The sequence below is a fragment of the Chionomys nivalis genome, chromosome 22 (genome assembly GCF_950005125.1).
Source record: "Chionomys nivalis chromosome 22, mChiNiv1.1, whole genome shotgun sequence".
NCBI lineage: Eukaryota > Metazoa > Chordata > Mammalia > Rodentia > Cricetidae > Chionomys > Chionomys nivalis.
In genome coordinates this window covers 25,020,234-25,047,451 of record NC_080107.1, presented here as the reverse complement: position 1 = coordinate 25,047,451, position 27,218 = coordinate 25,020,234, and the positions used below count along the sequence as shown (strand labels likewise).

Below are 27,218 nucleotides of genomic sequence, written 5' to 3'. Positions count from 1 at the left end.
GTCATTCTTTGTTTGGGGTTGAAGTCACCTTGTCTTTCCCCATCCACATTAGCATGTCTATTTTTGTTGACCCAGTTCATCCTATGTTTTGGCAGTCTAGTTGGTAAGACTCTATGAGTACAGCTTCTGTCATTGTCAGTGGACAATCTCACATAATGCTGTCTTATATTCTGGCTCCCCTCTTTTGCAATATTTCCTGAACCCATAGGTGAAGGATTTGCTTTGCAGATGGATATACTGGAACTGGGCTCCACAACTCTGTAGTTTGATTCGTTGTGGTTTTCTGTAATGATCTTCATCTGCTTCAAAGAGAAGTTTGCTTAATGAGGGGTAAGGACTGGGCATAAAGATAAGTATTTAGAATGTAGTTAGGGATTAGGCTGGGTTAAACATAGTGATTGTAAATTCTCCTCCAAGATCCATAACTTCACTAACCCCTGGTAGCTTGCTAAGTTTCCAGTACTAGACTTTATTTATTATTTCCCTCTAGTTAGTGGTTCTCAAGTCCAATTAGAAAGCAGTGGGTTACAGCCCCAGCTGCACACTTAATGGTTTTCATTCTCAAGTGTGAGTGCATATCCTTTAAAAACTGCAGAAATCAGAAAAGTAGAAAGGGACCATTGCCTGGATCGGGAATCAATACAGGAGGGAAGAGGAGAGTACAAATCATCTCAGAGAGGAAAGGAGAAAAAAAAATGCGGGCTCTACTTAGAGATAAATGCAGAAGAAGAAGGAAGGGTAGAATAACAATGAGGATGTCTGAAAAAAAGTCATAAGGAATCATATGTAGCCGAAGGCTTTTCTCTGTCTCATCGGGGCCCCATGCACCGGCTTCTCTCCTGGCCGCAGATGCCCGCAACCACTTACAGGCTAATCAATCACTCAGAGGCTAATATTAATATAATTGTTTGGTCAATGGCTTAGGCTATTACTGGCTTGCTCTAACTTGTAAATTAATCATTTCTAATAACCTGTATATCGCCACGTGGCCATGGTGTTACCTTAGCTGTTCTGGCACCCTGTTGTATGTGTGACTTGCAAGCATCTCTCTCGGCCTCGTCTTTTTTTTTTTTCCTTTTATTTTCTTTTTTAGGTTTTGTGCTATATAATAGTGCATGTATTCTATGTTATATAATTTTTCTCTTAAATCATACAAATATGGTATAATACAATTTATTTTTAATAAAATGCCAACCAATATAGTACAACAAAAAGTAATACATTAAGATGCAATACATTTTGATATTAAAACACCACATAGGAACCGCAGTGCTGCCAGGGCTTCATATGAGTACAGAGTTTCTGTGTAAACAAAGTAGGCAGTCAGTCCTGCAGATCGAATACACTCTAACATGGCAAGATTGGATCAGGGGCTCAAGCTCAACAGAGAAGAACAGAAATGCCTCCTAATGTCATTGCCCCCACCCTCACTCCCTGTCCTCCTCTTTCTTGTTTGCAAGTCCTAGAACAGAAATCCCAAAGGCTTGGGTGTGACTTACATATTTTGCACACTGATGTGAGCTTTTTCTGACCAAGTTTGGTTCCTCATCTTAGGGCACTAACATGGGGAGAGAGCAGTGTGGGAATGGTTGTGCTACAAAGTGATGTTGTGGCCTGAAATTCACCTTCCTATAGGAGTCTGCTGCATCCCCACAGCTTTCTCTTTAAATTCATAAAGGAGAACTCTCAGGGTCAGCATTCATTAAGGCCATTTTGAAATCCCAGTTTAAGAAGAATATCATCACATAACATGGTGAAATAGCAATGCCATGATAGGGTTACTAGCCATGAGGAGATTTCTCAAGGATTTTGGGTTCCATAGCTAAATAGTATTACCTGCTTTGGCCTATGGCAAGACATAATAAAGTCAGGAAGCGTAAAGTCATACTATTAACTAGCTTTCCCAAACCATACAGTACACATGAGTCTCTATAAATATAAAAATGAATATATAATTTAAATGAAAATTTACATCTAACAATGCTCCCCCCAAGAGCCAAAAACCACCTAACAAAACCACACCATAGAACATTACTGTTGCCTTTCATTGCCCTGTAAGATGGGGAAGTTAGGTCCCTATTGCTAAAGACACCATGCACTTCAGACACAAATCCCGCAGTCACTTGACCAGGAACTGACCTGAATGTCTCCTCCCTCCCTAAGGAAGTAGCAGATGGTGCCATACAAGCTTCTAAATGAGGGAAACAACTATCATTCCTACCCAGTATCGACACCTGTAAACCAGACAGTCGTTTTTGAGACAAGGTCAGTGACTGGCCTGAAAATTGCCATTGAGTAGTTTGGATGGCTAGGGAGGCTCTAACATGTACAAGTCTCTATATACCTAAAGGAAAGATTGTAAGTATAAATCGCCGTATTCTTTCTCTCTCATGTTTTCTAGGCACTAAACTCAGGTTCTCTTCTCAATGTGGCATTTACTAACTGAGCCAGCTCCCCAGCTTCCCCAAAGTGGTTATTTTTATCATGTTCTTCTAATACAGAGAAGGTAAATTTAACTTTCCCAAGTAGGTATGAATTCATTAAAAATTGAGGTTTTATTTTTATGGTTCCAAAAACATTTTCAGTCTTCCTTCCTCTTCTTTTAATTCTAAAATTTCTAAGGATGCTCAGATTTAGTATCATTTACAAATTCTATAATTGCTTTATGTCTTGTTCAACAACAGAATCTATCCTTATAATTTTAAATATAATACATTATGTTATTTTCCACACAAACAATTTCTTTTCCCTAAAGCAGTATTTGATTGTGCTGAGTTATAACTTAGTGGTTCAGGTCTTGATTAGCCTGTATAAACTTTAGGTATGATCCATGAAATTGTAAAACACAATGAAGCATTAAGTTATAAAGTATAAAGTACTGGATAGCCTTGATCTTTTTGTTATCTCTGGAGGGTGACAACATAAAGGCCACAACTATTTGATATAGGCAAATCCTCATCTTCAATTCTATTCACACCAAGATGTGACTTTATCATCAGACATGGTGGCAAACATCTGTGATCTAACCCTAAGGAGGCAGATGCAAGGGGAATATGAGTTTGGGCAGCTTGGCTAAATAACAAGAACTTGTCTCAAAGGAAATATCAGAAAAAAATGAACTCTGATCTGGTGACTTACAAATTACATGAATCAACTGTTACAAAGTAAAGTAAAGTAGAACACAGCTCAACCAATAAACAAAGACGACATCCCCTGATCAAAATAATTAACAGGTCCCATGCTCAGTAATAGTTACCTAACATAAAACAACTGTGTTTTTATGTGTATGTGTGATTTGTTTTGATAGGATCTCCCTTCCTCTCTTCCTTCCTTCCTTCCTTCCTTCCTTCCTTCCTTCCTTCCTTCCTTCCTTCCTTCCTTCCTGTCTTTCTTTTTCTTCCTCCTCCTCCTTATTTAGTTTATATTGATTTTTGTTTGTATTATTTTGCATGGTTTTTGAGAGGAGGAAGAATGGGGAGTAAAAATAAAGTCAGATATTTAAGGAGATGGGGAGGGTTTGGGAAGATTTGGGGAAGGGAAAGGATATCATCAAAATATTGTATGAGAAAAGAATCAGTGAAGCAGAAAAGCTGCCGAGTTTTAGGCTATAATAAAGTAAAACTTTCTACTGAATATGACTACCAAATAAGAATAGTGGTTTCATGAATCTAGTTTGTACCGGTAAAGGCTTTTGCAGAATATTTTACAATTATAGGAATCATAGAATTTGACATCCATCTACCTGTTCTATTTCTATTTCTCTCTCTCTCTCTCTCTCTCTCTCTCTCTCTCTCTCTCTCTCTCTCTCTCTCTCTCTGTGTGTGTGTGTGTGTGTGTATGTGTTTCTGTGTGTGAGTACACAAAATGGAGAGTGAAGTACTAATGGTGAATGTAGTATATGCTATCAGAATCACCAGTTTATCTTCTCAAGGACAAGGAAAGCAACAATTATTGCTTCTAATTCAGTTGTGTAACAGACATGTTTTGGGGGTATCATGCAGTTCTTCATATTTCCCTATGCACCTTTTAATGAATTAATCAATCATTATATACTATGAACCTACTTAAACTGACATTTTATTTTAGTTATAGAATGGACTACTGGTTGATCTTATTAAATTCAGATCTTTTCCTATCTAAATTGCATTTATTTACAAAGTAAAACATGATGTTTCCAAGATATAAGATATAATGTGTGTATATTTATAACACATAGTTTCATACAAGTATGTATAAATAAAACCTCAAAAATTAAAAAGAAATATAAATATTTAACTAAATACTAAACTAAAAATACAGAGCTGAATGGAATGTTAAAGAGGTAGATAATGTTATATTTCAGTGAAAACAGATCAATGAAAGGCAGCATAGACAAGGATTGTTTTCTGGAACAAGCTTGGGAGCTAAGGCTGATGGATGACATAATGGTTCAAGAAACACATGCATTAATTCATAATTTTAATTCCCTAAATTGTGTCAGGCTATTACACGCCTCTCTGTTTCATTATCATCACCACAGGACATTATCATCTCGCCCCTAGATTACTGCAATCACTCCTTAATACATCTCTCCAGTCTACTGTGTTCAAATTCATTTTCCATATAAAGACTAAATATCTTTACGTGCCCTAGTTTGCCTTAATCATCACAACAGACCTCTTGAGTACATTTGCCCAATCTTTTTTATTACCTACAACCTAAATCATAGAAACAAAACAAGTGAGGTCATTCAACTGGTAAGGGGTTGAGCAGGAATCCAATCTCACTTTCTAAAAACACATAACCATTGATTCACGTGTCCTCCACTATATGCCATTTAGTTTAATTATTGAAGATGTCAGAATGGTTCATTGTAGAGATGGTGGCAGGCATGGAAGAAGGTAAATCTCAGAATAACAGGTAGCTGCCTGCATCAGTCTGACTCAACGTTAATTTGGAAAGAGTTCCTCTTGAAGTACTATTACACATGTTGACTTATGACAAGCATCTTTTTGTTTATTTATTTACCTGAGACAAGGTCTTATACTTTCACTTAGACTAGTCTGAGACTAAGTATGCTGCCCAGGCTAGGCTTGAACTTGTAGGGGTCCTCCTGCCTTAGTCTCTGGAGCTCTGAAATTATAATCACAAGTCACAAAAACCAGCTGTCTGTGAATTGTATGATCCTTAATTAGAATGTCACTACTGTAGGTGCCAAAACACATGAAAAAGATAATGTAAGTTAGTTAATTTTTTCTTTGGCAGTGGGGAGAAAATCAAATAGATGATCAAATGAGCAATGGCCAATTTTACATTTTGATTATCTCCTACAAATCATCAAAGGATGTCTATAAAAAATCTGGAGTCAATCACAGTTACTAGCTTTAATTTTCTATGGATAAAAGAATATTTTTATACACAATCAAATTTGGTTATCAGAGATAAAATACATAAATATTAATCTTTTGGAAGTCTCAAATCAACAATCAGATATACCTAATTATATAAAGAAGTCTGAGCATTACCAGTTTATCTGGCTAAGACAAATTTTCTTTTCAGTTTTTCCTATTTATTCAGCTCTTATAAAATGACTTAAGAAAACATAATGTTGTATTCTATTTGAAAAATCATTGACTATAATTTTAAACTCATCATTGTTAAAGTAAACTCTTAAGATACTGATATTCTAATTTTTAAAAAATAGTAAAATTCAAGATTTTAATGTGTTTTTCTCATAAGAAAAGAAACAGCAACACTATATCAGCAAAAATTATATGTGCAATAAGCAGTCATTTTACTTGCTCCTGAATCAAGCAACAGAACCTCCAAATAGTTTCTATGATCACAAATTTGTTCCAATAGAAAAGTTAAGGGCACGAGCACTTACAAAATCTTACAAATATAGATAGTAGAGGCAACAATAGAATATTTCTGTTTATGATATGATTGGAGCTCAGTTGATAATGGTTGCCTATTGCGAATGTTGCACTGCCTAAAACAGACTTGGCATTGCAGGCCTCTAATACTAACATTTGGAAGGTATACAGGAAAATCCAAATTTAAAAGTCTTCCTCAGCTACGTAGTAAGTTTAAGGTAGAGGTGGACTACAGAGGAATTTGTCAATAAAAGACAACTCTATTTGTTTCATAGTGCTCTGGTGTTACTTGTTCCGAAGTCAATAACCTGTGGGATTTCTAAGCAGAACTCAAAACCAAACTGAACAGATTTTTGTTAAAGATGCCTGTAAGGGCAGTCATGTAGCAGGTGTGCGCAGACTGTGGGAGTCATGGGAAGCTGTGCTAATCACATGGGAGCTACACACAGGGTTGGTGGCAAGCGTTAGGGAATGTGGGAGCCACAGGAAAATGTGGGGAGCCACGGAAAGTTGTAGGGGTGCCACGTGGGGTAGCAGCAAACTAGCAATGCCACAGGAAGCCATAGGCAGACAGGCAGAGAAGAGAAGCTAAGATAGATGGGAATTAAGAGCACTAGTTTTTCTCCCAAATCTAGTTGGCTATGTTTGGGTTCAGCTTTGCCCTGTGCAGGTGGCTAAAAAGCCTCAAGCAAATGGCATTTTCATCAATTTGAACCCCAAATGTTGTACGCCAAATATAACATTAATAATAAACACCCAGGAATAGTTATTCTGGTTCAACCTGAAGATCAGAAAACTAAAACAGTCAACCGCTGACTCTTACCTCTACCTCAGTCCAAAATGGTGATCCTGCCTCCAGGAATCCTTGGAATGAAACTGTTTGAGAGCTGTTTCTTCCTGACTTATATTCTTCTCTAGGGCTGGGATTAAAGGCCTGCGCCACTACCACCTGATTTCTAGGGCAAACTAGTGTGAATACTATGATTAAAGGTGTGGGTCACCATTACCTATAAGGTCTATAAGGCTGACTAGGGCAGATGTTTTACTCTCTAATCTTCAACCAAGTTTTGTTTATCAATATACATATGAAATATCAATACACATTACCAATAACAACTTGTTGCCAACCCCTCTAAATATTGAAAGATATCCATAACCCATCGGATGACCATAGAAATGATCATTGCCATTTAGCAGGACAGCATAAAACCAAAACATCTGACCTTACATATTAAGGTAGAAAGGGCAGAGATCATTGGGACCAGTACTTCAATAAATTCCATTATCTGTGGTGTGTGCATGCTCAGAGTATAGTGGGGCGGAGATTGGTTTTTTTCCCCACTCTACTAGGTTCCAGGTGGCTGATATTCCTATTGCACAAGATGGATAACTTTTTGAAGTAAAAAATATTAATAAAACTGTTGTCTGAGAGGAAAGTTTTCAGGAACAAAGACTCATAGAATGTTATGCATTTTTATTTTAATAAAATTAAGTGAATGAGTTATGAAGTAAGACTGGAATAAAGTGAATGGCAATGCAATAGGCAGGAGTTGAAGGTAAAAAGGTTTTAGCCAGTTTGTTTGCCTAGATTCACCTAGGCTCCAACCGGGGGCAGAAACACCATGAAGGTTGTGTGACTGATACTCAGGTTATTCAGGTCATGGAAGAATTTTTTATTACAATGTGTCAAATGAGAGAGTCGGGTTGGGGAAAATCAAAGTTACCTTTTGGTTTCAAAAGTTATTTTTTTCCTAATTTCATGTTCACATATTTGAGGTTATTATGCCCTGAGACCTATTATTATCATAGAACTCATAAGACTCAAGCTGAAAGAGTGCCAGGAGTTGACAGAGTAGACACAGAGTCACCTGGGTGTCACAGTGACCCCAGTGCTCATGCACATTTGCAATATAAAATATAAAAGTCACAAGAGAGAATTCCCAGGACAGGTTCAATAATTGCTTGATGGGGGATGCATTGTACAATCTGAATTTGCTGTGGTATATAACTTACTATTTACTCATAATGCTTAATTTTTTTTCCAATCGTGTTTTTATGCTTTCAAAGACAGCAATTTTTTGCAGTGCTAATGCTTGCCATTTATGACAAACTCCATGGTTTCCTGACGGCTTCCAATTATTAAAAATCCCTCTGTTCTTTGTAAAGGCCTTGTTATGTAAACAGTAGCTGACATTTGCGTGACTTGTTCATGGGCCCATGATGACAGAAGACCTTTGAGTGTATATTTGTGTTCTCTCTCCATCCAAGTCAGGCAAAAGAGAGGACTGGAGAAATGGTAGATCATGTATAATATATTAATTTATGAATGTCTGTGATTGGCTCCATATAGATCCACCTCCTTTTGGTAGTGATCATCTTCAATGCTCATTTTTGTTATTTTCTGAAAATTGTGCTTTGCTTTGCAAAATCTCTCTGACTCCCAAGAGTTGTAGAGAGATGATCTCAATCTCTGTCACAACAGAGAGCCACCAGCTGTCTTTTTTACTTGTGCAGTTGTTGGTGACCTATACTGCTAGTCTATAGCTCTCTTTTTTTATGCACCATGTTTGATATGTAAGGTTCAGAAGCGAGTTGAAGCTAGATACACTTCCAGTCCCTTAGTCTTCTGACCTGTCAAGTCTGCTATAGCATCCAGATTCTTTAGATTCTTTAGATTAGACACCATTTTTATTACACTAGAAATGAAAATCAGCTTTTATTGCATGCTTGATGATTTTCCAAGAACATTTTAAGCACATTTTTCTCTGTTCAAATGGCAGTACTGGAATAGCTAGCCCATTTGCTATTCATAGAATTCACTCTGGTAGGGAAAGGGTAATTTCTCCTTTTTGCACTGAACCCCACTTCTTGGTTTGTTGTGTTGTTGTTGTTGGTCTATCGCTGAAAAAGAAGGAACGTTTTTCTTCCAATAAATATGGAACTCCTTATAATAATAAGACCTTAAAATCCCTGGTGCACTAATTTCTGTGTTATTTTTATGAAGTACTGTCACTTTTAAGAAAGACCTGATTATAATGAAAATGCTAAGAACTCTGCTAAACCTTTATCTAGGGAATTTGAGATTACTGTGCGATCCCATGTTATGGATGATAATAGTGCTTGTAAGGTTGCCTTTTTGTCGCTCAACGGCCTCGTTTGCCATGAGCTGCAAATTAGATTTTATTTTACTCGTGTGCTGTATGGTACCTTACAAATAACTCCCTTAATTTCCAAGAACTATGTAACAGCTCACATTTAACAAGGTAATTTGTCTTAATCCATATGGTTAAAACTTCACAATATGTAACTTATATGCATCCCAAAGGTGCTTATCTAATCATTCTTCCAGCAGTGATTTTTTTTCTCATATTAACCTTGATAGCTAAATTTTAAATGATTCATTTGCTCATTTTGGCAGCATAATAATTGTCTTTCTGCCTCAGAATGTACATAGTTTGATATTTGGCTCTCAGGCCTACAAAAATGACCAGCCATCTTTGCTTTTTATAGTCTAACTAGGAAAAGAGGAGCACAGGGATACGGAAAATCTCTCTTTCAAAAATCTTTTGGTTTTCTTTTCAACTCATGTGTATTTGTGAGTGTCTATGTGGAGCTTTGTGCACATACGCACAAAGGCACATCATCCAACATTGTTTCTGGGACTTTAACTCATGCGTGAGGGAATATCTACAAGCACAATTGAGGTATCTCCCCAGACTATAGAAACGGCTCTTGCGAGATCATGCTTTGGCTGGAATAAGAATGAGAAAGGGGCATCTCATTTAATGGAAAAGGGTTATGATAAAATTCCATAGGTATAAAGTAAGAATATGAGAAGGCTTTGATATATAATAAAATCTGTAATGTGATTCTAGAAAATAGCAGGTTATTTATATATGAAAAGACTTATGGACCATCTTAGAGGAACTGTGAGGGAATTTTGTTTATATTTTCAGTTCAATGAGAAACCACTGAAGGATTCAAGCAGTGAAGCAAATTCACATAATTTTTTTTGAAAAATAATCCATTCTGATTTAGAACAAAATAAATTTTCAGAGAGCAATCATGTCACTGTACATGGAGAATGGATCTGCAAGTAGTTGACAATTAGTTCCCGTGTGTAAAACCTTAGTCCAAAAGACATGGAGATGTCGTAAAGGAGGGAATAGCAGCATAGCTTTCTCTGTATGAGTTTATGATGATAGATGGCCCAACTTCTCGGACATTAAAACTGCATTTCTGTTGGAATCATCATCTAGCCAGGATCTGATGGTTTTAGTAGCATCCTGAGCAAATGAGTCATCTGTAAATTATTTTTCAGACAGTGCTATCATGCTGTGGGACAATGATCTGTATTCTGTCAATTATAGTTTAAATAAACGCTGATTGGCCAGTAGCCAAGCAGGAAGTATAGGCAGGACAAACAGGCAGGAATTAGATACAGGGCAATGATAACAGGAGAATTTTGGGAAGAGGAAAGCTGATTCTGCAGTCCTGACCCAGCCACAGAACAAGCAAGATGTGACTGCCTTGCCGGAAAAGGTACTGAGCCACATGCCTAACATAGACAAGAATAATGGGCTAATATGAGTTATAAGAGTTAACAAGAAGTCTCAGCTACTAGGCCAATCAGTTTATAGTTAATGTAGACCTCTATGTGATTTCTTTGGGACTTAAGGACTGGGAGAACTGGGCAGGACAAAAAACTCAGAGAACACTATCAAGGTTAAATAATGAGTTGAATGAGTTTTTTAAAAAATTCAAAAGAAAGCAGTTATGTCAATGATTTTGATTTTACTTTATTTCTTATTTAATTTTACCAGCCATCTGAGAGATTGGTGTAACCATCAATTAACAGTTTTGTAAATTCCTTGGACAAAATAGGATCAGACTGGTAGAGGAGGGTGGACTCAAAAATGTACTATGGACAGGTATATTTGGTTATCTCTGAGGTAAGCAAAAAAAAATGTGACCAGTAAATGTTTTGATATACTAATTCATGTCCCATTGGAAAAAGTCCATGTTGAGATATAAGAGTCGAAGTTGTCATCATTTATATTGTATCTATGTTTATACAACAAATGAGACCAACTTTGATGTCTGAAAGTGGGTATTTGCAATCTCAAATGGAAGGAAAGTAATTGATAGATGTTTTTCAAACCATTTTTACATTTTTGATATTGTATCATCTATATCAATTCACAATGAGATTCACTTTGTATCCGAATCTGGATGTTAAATTATCTGCTAAATAACAATGTGTAACAACTTTACACTGTAACTTGGGTTACCTAATAAAATGACTTGAAAAGAGCTACATCTTAGTTTCAAAGTCCCAGTACTACAATTGTTTAAAGAGACTATCTTCTTTTTTAAAATGTGATTATCTTAGCTTAAAATTCTGTATCTATGTGTGTAACATCTGGAGGTATGGTTGAAACTTTGGTCATGCTATGTATTCTTATTGTATCATCAATTGACTCTTACATGGAATTGCTCTTTTCCCTAGATCTGGCAATGTGGAGGCTCTTTGGAGATTGTGACTTGCTCTCACGTCGGTCATGTTTTTCGAAAGGCAACTCCATATACATTCCCTGGTGGCACTGGCCATGTCATTAACAAGAACAACAGAAGACTTGCAGAAGTTTGGATGGATGAATTTAAAGATTTCTTCTACATCATATCCCCAGGTAAGCAATGCTGACACTTTCCTTCCTTTAAAAGGAAAAGTAAAAATTTAAACACGCAGAATGTCTGTTTCATTGTTCTTATTATCCTAAGAACTAAAATAAAATATTATTAAGTACCAGAATATCATGGAAAATTGTGTATGATAAAGTTTTATGAGAAAGTACTTTTCACCTAAAATGAGAAAAAAACCTTAAATAGATATTTGAAAAATCTTTTTTATTCTCTACCCAAATAAAAGAATGACATTCCCACAGATATCCCAATTTATTTTAACACATACCAGGAAATTTTTAACTTGTATTTAAACAGTATGGCTTAATAAACAGTCAATAAAGTTAAGTAAAGAAGTAATGAAACAAGACTCAATGGTAAATGTCTTCCTACATCAGTTGCACAGTCCTAGTTGTATAGAAGTAAAAGTAAATGAAGACTGCAGATGTGAGGTAGAAATGATTATTATCATTTTTTGTTTATACTTTTTATATTTTATAAATTTCTCAGTACTTAAGTATAACTTACATGGAAGAATATTTTTAGGAATAAGTAATTGTGTAATAATTCAGTTCCAGAAATGGTAGGACATTTTGTATTTGCAATAGTTTTATTTAATTTTCTATGATTTTTCAACAGTATTATTACTTACTTTTAGATAAAGACCGAAATGTGAGGCACTAAAATGATTATACAATAACAAAAACTGAAGCATAAGGATCAGCAGTGCAAGGCTAAACAGCCTTATGATTAATTAATGAATTAATGTTGCAAGTTAAATATAATGATTGCCTTCAGGTGTCAAAATATAGATCTGATTATGAAAATAAAATTTAAGGTACTTTGATTATATTAACAAAACAGTTTGAGTGTTCTTTCTTTGATATTTCACCACTTCAAGGTACTCAGTGACCTTCTCATGTAACCCTTAAGAACAAAAGGGATTTGCATTTCATACTCTTTTCTGCAATATAATCTATTACATAGCTTAAAAGGGCAGTTTGCTTTCTAAATGACACACACTGGTTTCTGAAGCTTTATGTAGTGCCAGTGACTGATTTTGTAATAAACAATTATGAAGAATGGAAAAGCCAGTATGGACCATTTTATGATGCAGAATTCAATATCAGAAAGAAAACTGGAGGTATTGTGTATGTGAACATGTGAATAGAAGGACCTTTTTACACTTTTTTCAAGTCTCTCTGTCAAGTCAAATGCTATTTCAAGGAACACTACTTCATGACTACAAGTATTTTCTTTATAGTATAAATTCTCTCCAGATGTTCAGAGTTCAACAGAATATGTAAAATCTGCGGGAAAGCAGTGACATTTATATAACCTTTCCATATTATTTTGTTGGCATTTCTTGAATGAAAATCATTGCTTGTAGAGACATTAAGTTACAAAATAAACAAAGAACTAATGAATGAAAGAAATGTATTATGAGGAAATAAATGAAGCTTGTATTAACAGTATGATTAACAGTATGATTAACAGTAGCTCATATGATTAAAAAAACACAACCTTTTCTATATGAGAGCAGGGGGTCAGGGACTGAGAATAGCAAATGAGCTTTCAAGGAGTTCAATGTACTGGAACAACAAGCAACAACACATGTAAATGTCTGGTTAGCACACCCGTGTACACTTCATACACACACATATGAACAATGTTGTTAATGTTTATGAATGGAAAGCGATGAGCTACTGTTGCAGTTATTAATGCTGCTCTTGTGATATGAGTTTAGTTAATGAAAATTTAGGGAATGAAGCAGAGATTTATTATTATTATTATTATTTTAGCATGTGGTAAACTTTGAACTCCTATAGGAGAGAAACTTTGGACAAAGTTTATTCCTGTTCCACTGCAGAAAATGACAGTTCATTGTTAAGGCATTTTAATTTTCTCCATATCAAATTATGTAGCATCAAAAATGCCTTATTTGCAAGGCATTGATCTTAAAGTCTCAGTATTAGACTTTTTGTAATTATTAATTGAGCTAAAAAGTAGATGAATGACAACTAGTTTTCAAACAGCACAGAAATGATCCATTTCAAAGTTCACATGAGGCAGTCTCTATCTGATCTTGGGACTTTGAAATGGTGAGCAGGCTGTTTGTATGATCAGGGAAGTGCCCATATTCTAACACATTCATGAGCACTTGGGATTGACCTGTTCCTACTACATAGATTTGTACTTTTGCAAGTAGAAAAAAAAAAGAGATGAAAGGAATGGATTGAAATTCCTTAAAATCTTATAAGAGCCATTGATAGTTTAACACTCTACATTAAGTAAATGGAACAATCTGCCTACAAATGTAGAAACTAAAAATAAGAAATTATAATTTCTCAATAGGAAACTGAGATTTTACACAGGTCAGAAGCTGCATTTAGATGAGTAAACAAAAAGAAGCTTTGTCAGGTTGTAGATAACCCTCAATCTTACCCTAGTAAAGATATTTAGGAAGCTAAGAATGATCTTTTTTTTTTCTCGAGACAGGGTTTCTCTGTAGTTTTTGGGGCCTCTCCTGGAACTTGCTCTGTAGACCAGGCTTGTCTTGAACTCATAGAGATCTGCCTATCTCTTCTTTCCAAGTGCTGGGATTAAATGCACGTGCTACCACGGCCCAGCTGAAACCTGGCTTTAGTCATTATTTAATTTACCATACATTTTGATGGATTCTGCAGTTAAAGTCAAAATGCCAAAAGCATTCATCATATTCTGAGTGATTAGTTTCTGTCTTTGTGTGTCTTTTGTCAATAAGTGAATTTGTAAAAGGGAAATGTAGGCTTTTACATGCATAATTAAAATAATTTCACTCACTGTAATGAACACACAAATATGTATGCATAGATTGACAAGGGAAGACACTGCCCACTGTGGGATGGACAATCCCCAAGGCAAAGGGTCTTGTAAAAGACAGGAGAAATCAAGCAAGCAAGCAAGCAAGCAAGCAAGCAAGCAAGCAAGCAAGCAAGCAAGCAAGTTAGCAGGCCTGAATGCATGTAGTTCTCTCTGCTCTTGAAAGTGAGTGTGGCAGGACTAGCTACTTTGAGCTCATGCCACTGTGACCTCTCTGCTGTCATGAACTATAACCTAGATGTATATACCACCTTTCTACCCCAATGTGTTTACTGATCAGGGTGATTTGTCACAGCAGTAAATTGAAATGAACACAGACACCCTAAACAGCGCTATAAGCTCTTACAGTGCTGTGGTAGCTTTAATTACTTATCTCTGTCTAAAATCTTTCAGATGTTGATACTCCTAGTATCTAGAAATGTTCCTATAACTTTGTAGAGCTTGAAAATATTTGTGTGGTAACTTGAAGAACTAACAAACCATGCATTTAGATGGGAGCCACCTTGTTTTGCTTTCTGTTGAATTACCTATAGATATCTAGCTTATACCAAGTAATCAAATCCAAAGCTCTGCCCCTCCTCTACTATCCAGAACCAGGTTAAATACCAATAGATAGAGCAAAGTTGAAGATAGACTCCATATGCTTGCAACAAAATCCCAGCAGTTTATATGTGGCCAGTTTTTATAACTTTAGATAATTTTTGAAGTACTCTGTATAGCAACCCTCCTCACAAGGATTAAATGATTGTAAAGCACCAAAACCATAGAATACAAATTTCCTAAACATATAAAATCAAGGTAGTTTTACACCTGTTGATTTCTATTTTCTCTGAGTCCTGAATTGTTTAATATTCTGTAGGAACCCGTGAAGAACTACACACGCTAACCACTTTTCTTTGACTACTTTATTGCTTACTGATATCCTGATTGTATTGGCCTGCGCCCATTTGGCATTTGGCTACTTTGAAAGAATGGGTATGTTTCTAATTCCATCTGTACCTGGAGTGTAAATGAGTAGCAATGCCGCTTGTCATTGCTGTAAAGAATAGTATGTGTGTAGTGTGCTTTCTGGCTGTCTTCGTAAGGATGCTGATATCCAGTCTAGCATCATGGATTTTAAAGCCCATCAGCCCTTAAGGCTTGAGGCAGATTTTAATAGTAATTGGGCTGTCTCAGCTAGAGCCAATCTGACTGCCCCAGCAAATCCTTTTAAATGAAATGATGTACGTAAAAACCACTCTTCACAGAACACGCCTTGTAAATGCGGGTGTTCATATTCTCCGTTAGTCATGAATAAAGATTTTAGGAACTTGAAAATTGAGTGTACTCATAAAATAACGTATTTGAAACAGTTGCTGTTCTATTAATATTGATTTTCTTTCTTTGGGGAGGTGGATTTCTAGCTGGATGCCAGCAGACTAGAGGCAGCTCCCTGGATATCACCCCAGGGTTCTCCTTTCCTCAATTGACAGTTTGTGGTCTTGCTTTGAACAGAAACAAAGGGGAAATTAAATAGAAAGAGTCTAGAAACATACCTCTAAAGGTTTTTACGTTCAGGAAACAACACACCTTCTTCAGTAATGCTGCAGTAATCTTATTTGTATTCTAGGTGAGACAAGTTCCATATTTAGAAAAGAATTCTGTACCTCTCTTGAAAGTTATCACACACACACACACACACGAAAAAAAATCAGCTTCCCAGCTTCCTAAAAGGGAGCCTACTTGAGCAGTATCACCACTAACCCCCTGGCCCCCATTATCTTTCCACCCCCTCCTCTGAATTTAGAGATATTTTTCCTATAACTGTCTCTTGTGCTCTTATATTATTAAATAAACCTCTAAATTTCCCCTTTCTGGATTATGCATATGTGGTTTTCTTCATAGCTGTCTTGTTCTTTTTCTTGCATTGTCCTTAAAGAATCAACAACTTCTTCAGTTAGTTTTATTGCTGACATTTGAATTTCTTCTGTGAAGAAAGCTTTTATATTTTTTTAGCATAACAAAGGTTTATTTATCTGGGGATAAACTCACAGAAAGAGTAGCCATCCACAGTCCTCTGCGAGTGCTGGGAACTGGAACCGAATCCAGCAGCCAAGAGACCCACACATGCTTTTCATCTGCATTTATAGTACATGAGACCATGCTCAAAGTTGGCCAATATCTTTTTTTATTTTCTTATTTTTTTGTTTTATAAATAATACCATTCAAAATTTCCACCTCCTCCCATTTCCCTCCCACTCCCTCTCTCACCCTCAGCCCCCCCTCTCCAGTCCTAAAAGAGGGCAGGGTACCCTGCCCTGTGAAAAGTCCAAGGCCCTCCTCCGAAGCTTTTATAATTTTTAAAACTAATATATTTTATTCATTTACTTTTGGATATTTTGTCATTTTATGAATTCACTGATCTTTATGTATTTTGACAATAATCTTATACGTTTTGAAATATTTTCTCTTAAGTATTTACATACATTAGAACTGTTATACTGTGTTGAAGTAAAGTGTTTCTATTTTAGGAGTCATTCTGTATTTTCTAATAGTATGATCTTACGTTTTTTAGATACCTAAAAAATTCTTTATTAATTTCATAAAGAAAACACTCCATTTTTTTTCAGTAAAACAGTGATCTTTTAGATAAAATAATTAACAGAAGACCAGACTCAAACAGCTCTTGTCTTATTTGGTGAAGAGACACTATGACCAAAGTAACTCTTATAAGGGAAACCATTTAATTTTGACTGGCTACAGCTTAAGAGGTTTAGTCCATTATTGTCATGACATGTGATATGCAGGAAGATACAACAATGGAGAAGGAGCTGAGAATTCTGATCTTGATCCACAAGCAGTAGAAGTAGTCTGTGTGTCACACAGAGAGTAACTTGAGGGTCTATGAGACTTCAAAGTCGGCTTCCTTAGTGACACACGTCTCTAAAAGTCCACACATCCTCCAACAAGGCCACACCTCCTCAATTGCTACTCCTTACCATCCAAGCATTTGAAGACCATACCTATTCATACAACCACAATTCTCTATATGAATATGTTTATGACTTTATTCAAATAAGTAGTATTTGGAGTAGTTATCCTTTAAAATATATTAAAGAAATTATGTCATTTCCCATTATATTAATTAAATACATTAATTATATTATTATCTTGAATTCACTATCTGTAATAGTAATCATCAAATGATATAAATCATATTGATTAGAAATCTTAGAAATTTGTGTGTGAAGATAAATACTACAACAATCACTTCAGATAATTAACCTCACAGAATAACATCATTATTATTATCAAATCTAAGACATTTCCAAGTATATCTAAAGTGAGTATCACTTACATTCTACTATGAATTGATTCACCAAATAGTAACTACTTCTAGAGTTTAGTCAATAAAATTACCTATGCATTTAAATGGATTTTTGACCTTATACATATATTGCTCTAATGATTATAATTTTCTGTATACAATGATTGAAGTAGTTTGAAATTCCTAATAAATTAGTTTTACAGTAGTGGCACATGTCTTTAATCCCAGCTCGTATGAAGCAGAGGCAGGCAGATAACCTTTAGTTCGAGATGAGCCTACTCTAAAAAGTGAGTTCCGGGACAGCCACGACAATTACACAGAAAATACTGTCTCAAGAAAGTAAAAGGGGAAAAAAAGTTTGATTTTGAGGAGATCATGATTAATTTTCAAGTCTCAAAGCTTGTTAACTGGTCAAGGTAGAAATTTAATAATTTCTGAGTTTGTGCAAATGATTCAAAGCACTTCATAAGATGCATGATTTCTCTTTGTCCTTTTTAAAGTCAGGAGATGGCTGAAAGTTTTATTTAATATAAGAAGATTAAATATGAATCAAATATGGCCTCGGTGCATGCAGAGAAGCTTTATCGTAACCACTTTCATCTTGTCAGTTTTTCATAGTGTCCGCATTTCATTATTTAATTCTGTCATAACTAAAATTGAGCAGCTTATGAGTTATATAATTGATTACTTTAAACTTTCTATTCTAATTCTTAACAGAATTGAGAGGATCACTCTGACATGAGGCAGCAGGCATTTACACGAAGTCATTGGTATACAGGCTGGTTAGACCACACACTTCTTATTTTTAAACTCTCAGGCTAAGTCCCCAATATTAGTTGGCCTGGAAAATCTCATCTGCTGGAATTCTTATGTTATATTAATTTTTTGCTACTTAAAATACAATGTGAGTTCACATAAGGGATGACCTACTTACATGAACTCTTAAGAAAGTGACTAAACAAGTTGGAGTTGACTTTAAACAACTTGGAATAGCTTGTCTTTCCTGAACTGAATAATGGAACAGATTTAGCTATGTTAGTTAGCATCCACCAGCATGCTAAGGTGAGGTTGTGGCAGTCACATTCAAAAGCAAAAGAAAGAAAAAAAAATCATGACAGACAGCGTTCACTTTCTGACTATACATATAAATTCTTAGTGACAGATTACCTCAGGTCCTAGTATTCATATCACTGGCAGGCATTCTCCATTTATATATTCATACAGATTATTTAGAAAATATTTTCTTATATATCTATATTAAATGAGATATGCAAATCTTCCATAGAAAAGAATGCAGGAAAATAGATACAAGCTGGGAAAGAAAAGACACATTAGAAACAATGATTAGGATTTTGCAAGGGAAGGGAAAAAGTTTTCTTGGAAACACAGAGGCCAAGTAAGGCATAGAACCAGTGTGTCACTTTTATCAACAGCAGAGTAATTATTCAATTACCAATCCTGAAGAGTTAATGGCCATTATGTTGTTAACTGCTTGGCTACAACTCACTTGGTGTGATAGAGCTACAGTTGTGTGGCCCGCCAAGACTCGACCAGCGATGAAATGAAGACCACCGACACAGGATCCTTCTCTATCACGCTTTATTGAAGTGCACTCGGTTACAGTTGACTGGTGGAAGTAGGGGGCCCCGAGTGGCGGAAAGCGGCTGAATATATACAGGGAGAATGGGCGTGTTCAGAACCAAAGAGACGTGGCCGCATGGGATTGGAAGCAGCTGTTGCTGGGCAGATCAAGAGCAAGATCAGGCGGTAGAGACGTTGGTCTAACACGCCAAAACACACTTGTTCATCAGGCTCTCGGCGCCATCTTGTAATGGCGGCGATAGTTCGCCACACAGTTGAACACATGAATACATATGAATTATTATTAACATGGTAAATGGCATAGGTACCAGTCTATGCACATAAACTACATTATGTCAATGAAATGAGTCAAACAATTAAGCTTTCTAATTTATGTATGTTATCTTTAAAAGGACAAAAATATATACTCATTAATGAAAAGTATTTTTCAGACCTTCCCTCTCCACAGTTAGATTTACTAGCGCGCATGTGTGTGTGTGTGTGTACAACCATGCATGCACAAACACACACACACGGATATATGTTTATTATCCCAGCATCTGAATTTGCAAGGTAGTCTGTAATAGTAATTTCAAGGCCAGTTAGAACTACAGATAGACCTTGTCTAAAAGGGGGAAAAAGAGTAGATGAAGGGGAGGAACTGTCACTATTGAGTTGTCTATCATGTCATCTGTTTACTTTTTTAACATTTTAAGTAGTCTTTGCATTCTTCGTGCAAAAGTTCTACTAATAATGTTTAAAGAGATGTGTTGGTTTAACTTAGATAGCTTAAATATTATACCATGTATACATGTGTCAAATGTTCCATTAATGTGTGTATTTTTAATGTTTTCATGTCAGTTAAGATTAAAAAAAATAGAAGCTGAAAAAAAAGTTCTACTAATAAAGCATAAGTAATTTTTAAAACTGATAAACTAAGGATTTTGTATGACTTAATAACAGAAAATTTTATCACTACAGTATATTGGATAAGTATATGTTTTAAGTATCTTATAAGTCAAGAGAAAAGTGTCTGAATAATGTTTCAATCAAAGAAAAAGACCAGATTAACTGTAACCATTAGTAGCTGTCATAGAAACAAAGTAATGGAAGTAAGAAATAAGACCTGGGAGAACAGAGGATTTTACTAAAAGAAGATATTGTTTAGAAGACTATTGGGACACATTAAACCAGAGATTAGGTATTTAGGGAGATCTAGTGAGAAATGACTGAGAGGTTGAGTAGGAACTCTTATCACAATTTGTTTATAAAACCCTGTTATCATAGAAACATACATCAAGCCGGGCGGTGGTGGCGCACGCCTTTAATCCCAGCACTCGGGAGGCAGAGGCAGGCGGATCTCTGTGAGTTCGAGACCAGCCTGTTCTACAAGAGCTAGTTCCAGGACAGGCTCCAAAACCACAGAGAAACCCTGTCTCGAAAAACCAAAAAAAAAAAAAAAAAGAAACATACATCAATGGTTCTAAATACACTGTCTCTGATAACCACAGTATTAAAATGGAAAAGCAATAGATTTCCACTTGATGTGATAAATTTTAATAAACTTTTCAACCATGAAAATGGAGAAACCCTGGCTGTTATTGTTAGAAATAGCCCAAGTTTCCAATTGTTTTCTGGGAATAATAACTATTAACATCGACCTTCATTAACAACAGAGCCTAGATTTGAGCACTCAGTTACATGTTGATTGTCCTGACATTCAGTATCCTGTCCACTGAAGTGAGTATTCAATGGGTGATTATCAACCAATGGCCTGATAAATGTGGCAGTGATTCTATGTGAAGGAGAAGCTAATTTTTATTCTGGTAGAACTTTGTTCCGCCTAATTATTATGACACCTCGAAATATCAAACATCTCCATGAGAATTTCAATTTTTTAAACACTGGTGAATTTTTTTGATTCTATTTAATTCATAGTAAAGTTTTGGAAAGAACGGGTAATTGATGAATTAGTAACTTTACCCACTTATCAACAAGATGTGTATGATTAAAGGTGACTAGAAATCATTAAATTAGTGCAAAGAAAAATAACCTGAAAAAATAGGCCAACATTAGTGGGTTCAGCTGCTCAGTGAGTCCCCACATGTTTATATATGATCCTCCAATCTCTTTCCTTCTTATCTGCCTATGCCTCTCTCTAGGTTTCTCTGCCTCTTTCTGTGTATATTTATATTTATTTATTTTATATTTATTTATGTGTGTGTTTATCCAGCACCTCTCTCTTCTATCACTATTTATCTATAATATTATAATCCCATGAAATAAGAAAATAAAATTCATCAAATGTGTATCATGCTGATAAAGTTCAAAATGAAGACTAAATACACCCACCTCCTCTCACCGCCAATTTAAGTTCTAAGTTCCAGTGGGGTAAACTGAAAAGTGACAACTCCGTTGAAATAACACATCACATTTTAATTATTCATATTTAAGATTAAATGTGAAAACTATGGTGAATTATAGAAAATAGAAGGAGAACCTAAGTTAAGAATACATAAAAAATTTAAACAGATTTTTGGTAATGGAAGCTCTTGTTTCATTTTGAAAGCATGGGAAAAATGAATGCTGATGCATAATTAATATAAATGGCTATTTAAATCACTGTATAACATGATATTGAATATGGTTGAATTGACTGCCATTTTTATCTGTAGTAAGTTCTTAATAAAATGATTCTATTTTAAATGAAATCTTGTCTTGTTAATTTGTTCTAGAAATATTAATTAAACTAATAATCATGTCCATATTAAGCATAATATTGGATTGCAGCTATTAATTTCATTTAATAATGTGCTTTGATTCATTTTAGTTAAGCAGGGTTATTTTATGGCCTTTTTATATGAAATATATTAAATTTTGTGTATCAAATAATTAAAATTGTTTGATAGTTTTGTGCATATATACAATATGTTTTGATTACATCCACTCTTAATCCCCTCCACTATTCTTAACCATTACTCATTTCCAGTCTCGTATATTACATATATTTTCTCTTTCTCTCTTCCTCACTCTCCCTCTTTCTCTCTCTCTGCACCCCCCCCCCTTTCCTATTAAGCTCAGTGAGTTCACTGAGTGCTGCCAATATTTCCCTAAAGAAAACTCACCTTCTGCCCCAGCCCCCAACTGGCAATACTTTTTCAGCTAAGGGCTCCGCTCCATGACCATTTTCCCCTCCCTGCTAGGATATTGTCCAGCTTGACCTTGTGCAGCTTTTATCCGTAGTATCACACTTGCTGTGAGTTCATATGTGCAGCTGCCCTGTTATATTAAGAGGACTCTTTTGTTGTGATCATCTACTTTTTCTGACTCTTACAGTCTTGATACCTGCTCTTCCACTGTGATCTCTGAAGTTTGAGAGAACTGACCATGATGTAGCTATCTTATTTAGGTATAAGCACTCTATGGTCTCTTCTTACCTTGGCCAGTTGTTGGTCTCTGTGTTAATCTCCCTCTACAGCAAAAAGAAGCATCCCTGGTGAGAGGTAAGAGATGTGCTAATCAACCAGGCAGTGTTGGCGCATGCTTTTAATTCCAGCACTCAGGAGGCAAAGGCAGTGGATCTCTGTGAGTTTTAGGCCAGCCTGGTTGATAAGAGTTAGTCCAGGCCTGGTACCAAAGTTACACAGAGAAACCCTGTCTCAAAAAGCCAAAAAGAGATACACCAATCTGTAATCACCAGGATAAGTCATTAGGAGTCAGTCTAAAACTATGTCCATTTAGTAGAATAATATAATGGGTTCTCTCCAGATCCAGTGACCTGTTTAGATACATGTTCTTGTTCCTGATTAGTGGTCACATGTACAGGTTGCATCTTGTGGAGTGAGCCTTAAATCAATTCAGAAAGTGATTGGTTATTTTTATGATTTTTTTTTTTCCCACCACTGCACCTTGCTAACCTGGCCATTGTTGTACCTCATAGGGATTTTGTATTTATGTCAATCTGGGTAAAACTGATTGAAATTTTTTTCTCCTTTGTCCATGTGCACAATTCCATTCAGCACGGTGAAAGCTAGACTGCAGGAATGGTGTTTCCATTCCCACACTAGCTTGAATTTTCCATATTCTCTGCTCAAGTATGTACCTTCTTTAACAACAGGATTTTACTATTTATCGAGATTTATGTGGACGTTAAGCCCCATTAAACATCTCATAATTCAGAAGATTGCTATAGCTGGTGAAAACCTGACTAATAAGGTCTGAGGGTAAATGAAATAAATTAGCTCACATAAGTGTTTTTATCATGTCCCATTGATTCTTCCTATGCTGTCTTGATAGTCCCCTTTCGATGTTTCGCCTCTATGTTCCTCTTTGGATGTTCCTCACTGTCAACCCAACCAACAATATTTCCAGCTTATATATCCACACAGATATAGTTAGTTAACAAGCTTGTATTTTTTAAGGCTAACAGGATGGACAAAATACTGGCAGGGTAGGCACCTTAAGTCTCAGAAGGGGCGTGGCTGTGAAGTTCCTTGGCAGAGAGTGAAGGATTAGGATGGAGCTTGGCCCTCAGGTTGTTGTATCCACTGGCACCCAAGTGAGAAGGAATTTCTTTCTCTGGCATTGGTTTAGTGACCCACGCTCTTTTCCTGTATATTTTAGGGGCAAAGGCACAAGCAGTTAATTTCCTAGACTAAAATCTTGTGTCAAATGAAAGGTAAAGGTAACTAGAGAATACAAATAGCTTGTTAGGGTAGAGCAAAGGCCTGTAAATGACACCTTCCTGAGTCTGCTGCTGGAGAATTCAGGGCTACTCAGACATGTTTATTAGTAAGCACAGACACACTGTCTCTCTGCTTAGGGCTTCCTGCTTAGGGCTCCTTTCTTGTCAATACATTCTGTCAATACAGATAATTGTGGGGGTCTAGTCTATGTAGATTGTGGGGGTCTAGTCTATGTAGATTTGAAAATGAGAACAAAGGTTTGGCTTAGTGACTGCTCTCACATCAGAGCTCCACGGTGTGGAGAAAGGTATACAGTTGTCAATACAGGAAAAGTCAAGTTTTGAAAGTGATTTATACACTGATGGGATATTTTGGGATGAATCCCATTATGGAAGTGAGAAACGTCATGATTTCACAGGATTTCTACAGAATTGACAGTGACTATCCAAAAGACAAGTGTTCCTGAAGCTTTGCAAATCTATTTCCCCATGCGTTGTACACTTGCGCATCTGTCTGGTAATCTGTCAGCTGTATTTTTACTGTATAATTTTTGTGGCTCATAATATCAACTGTTGTTTTGTTGTTTTCTGGAGAGTATCCAAGAGGAGAGAGAGAGAGAGAGAGAGAGAGAGAGAGAGAGAGAGAGAGAGAGAGAGAGAGAGAGAGAGAGAGAACTCCATTAAACTCTTTTTGTATTTATACCGATATATATTTGCACTTCTCCAGTAATGAATTTCCTTAAGACTTGTGTAATGTCTTTATAGTCAATATTGGCATCAATGCTTGCTCTTCTAACCTGTTCTCATCTCACACATTTAATCCTCCATATTACCCATTCCTCATATATCTACAGCACATGCATTCATCTTCATTCCCATGAAGTCTCTCCCCTGTGGGTGCTTAATAGTTCCCTGTCCTCTGTATGAATCCTAATTAACCAAAAAATTATATGAATTGCTGATATGTACATCTATTTCATATTTTTTACAGGATGATTTCTTTGAGAAACACTGACTATTGCAATTTAACTTCTGATTTTTTTAACATTTAAAATATTTTTCAGCAGTACTAAAGTCGCCTTACCTTAATGGTGCTATAAAGATAATCTTACAAAATTATGGAATTTACTGATCTGTCACTAAAGGTTACAATAGTATAATCATACTTTGATCATAGATTTTGTTACAGGTTTCTAACTTTATATATCACTGCAAAAATATTTGTCCATATAATTCTTTCTAATAATAAAAAATACTCCTCCTGTGAAGGCATTGTATAATCTCAGCGCTATCAAATCATGGTCCTTCCCACTAAAATGCTGTTCCTTTTGATACTTTGTGTAGCAGACATCTGTGTACTCGTCCCTGCCTTGTCCCTGCCACTAGTTTCCATGGCACCTAGTCAACACTTACATTTTTAAATCACATTTTCTTTTCATGTGTATTTATGCCTGCCAAATAGTTGTACTTCGAGCAGACAGCTAGATAAATGGATGTATGATAGATAGACAGACAGGAAGACAGAATAAATATGATATGACTAGATAGATAAAAACCACATATCTTAGATGAAAAATGCCCAAATAAAAAGATTTTTAAAAGATTTTGTGTATCAAACTAAGCTATTGCTTGTGTGAAAACTGTTGGTCAGTAGCTAGAAATTTACATTTGCGGACATTGTCAATGTAGATTTTTTTTCCTGCTAAGAAAACATAAAATCTCTGTGTATTTATACTCTCAAATTCATTATAGTTTGTCATAAATGAAAACCCCAAGAGAAAATTGGACGCTAAGTGGCCAATGCTGATGATTGATTGGGCACATAGTGACGCTTCCTATCTATTCTGCTCTATTTCCTTTAGCAGATTTTCCCCATTTTTATGATCCACGTTTTGTTTATTTTAGTGAAATAAGCAAGGAAGGAAATGAATGCAGTAGTTCCTAGGCTATTTGTCAGGATTTTGTGTGTCTATTCTGAAGGGCTGACAGCCAGCCGCGTTCATTCGGGTCAGCGTGCCCACAGCAGTCTCTTTTCCTCTATTGCTCTTGCCAAACAGTAGTAAAGTGGGTGGCTGTATGGGAAGAACAGCAAATGCATGAATTAGCATAATATTTGTGTTTTATTTATAAGGACAACCCATGTCCAATCTTCTCTACTTATGCTGCAATGTTTCCACAGTCAGTTTTATGGGACCACTACAGCCTACACTTGACCTTGGCCAGAGAGGCTATAGATCTTAAAAAGAAAAGAAATACATGAAATTCTGACATCATTTTCTCCTGCTATACTGAATATTTTATCAAATATAAGTGTTAAGGACAATAAGTACGAAGCACTTGAGGAAAGTGTTCTAGCAACTAGTAGCATAACTGTATTTTGCTTGATTGGGAAAATAACTAAATCAACAAAGAGTTTATTAGCTAACTCTAAGAACTGGATTTTGGTTCCCTGCATTTAGTGTTGAAAACACCTGGACATAGTGGCACAAACGGTGCTGGATGCACGGGGCTTAATTCTCACCAAGTCTATCAGGGTCTGTCCACTCCAGTTTCTGTGTTAGACCTTTTAAAAAATTAAGTAGAACACATTTGAGAAAGACAACCAACATTGACAGCTGCCTTTCATAGGCACATGTGAACACAGACACTGTGATGGTTTCGGGATGGTTTCAGTGAGAGTGGAATCACCCCATCCATGGGTTTGTATATGTGAATGATTGTTTCCCAGTTGTTGGGCTGCTAGGAAGGATTAAGAATTATTGCCTTGTTGGAGGAGGTGCGTCACTGGGGTTGGGCCTTTGAGATTTCAAAAACTCACTGTAGGTCCAGTGTGTCTTTCCCTCTTCTTTCTGAGGATCAAGACATAAAGCTCTCAGCTACTGCCTCAGAACCATGCCCGCCTGTTCCCCACTAAGATGAATATGAACTAACCCTCTGAAACTGTAAGCAAGCTCCTAATTAAATTTATTTTTCCATAGGAGTTATCTTGGTCATGGTATACCTTCAAGCTATGGAACAGTGATTAAGAAATGTAAATCCAAAAATATATTTAAAAAGTAAATGTTCATTGGTAATACTTATCTGTATAACCCAGTTTAATGGGAAAATGAAAGGGAACAAAAATCTGCAGTTCAATCACAGAAAGAAAACAAAACAAAAAAAAAACCAGTAGAATAATCCCTGCTGTAGTAGTGGAGAAAGAGAGCTCGTGTTTGTCAACCTGGAGTATCCGGGGATACTTCATAGC

At 36.0% G+C, this 27,218-nt stretch overlaps 1 protein-coding gene across 4 annotated transcripts in view; it reads left to right on the top strand.

Moving 5' to 3' along the window:
* The window catches only part of Galnt13 (polypeptide N-acetylgalactosaminyltransferase 13), a 458,666-nt gene that overhangs the window by 303,745 nt on the left and 127,703 nt on the right, over window positions 1-27,218 (top strand). For all 4 annotated transcript variants that reach the window (XM_057755642.1, XM_057755643.1, XM_057755644.1 and 1 more), the window contains one exon: window positions 11,365-11,545. In XM_057755642.1, the coding sequence (XP_057611625.1) occupies window positions 11,365-11,545 (181 nt within the window). The remainder of the gene's footprint in view (window positions 1-11,364; window positions 11,546-27,218) is intronic.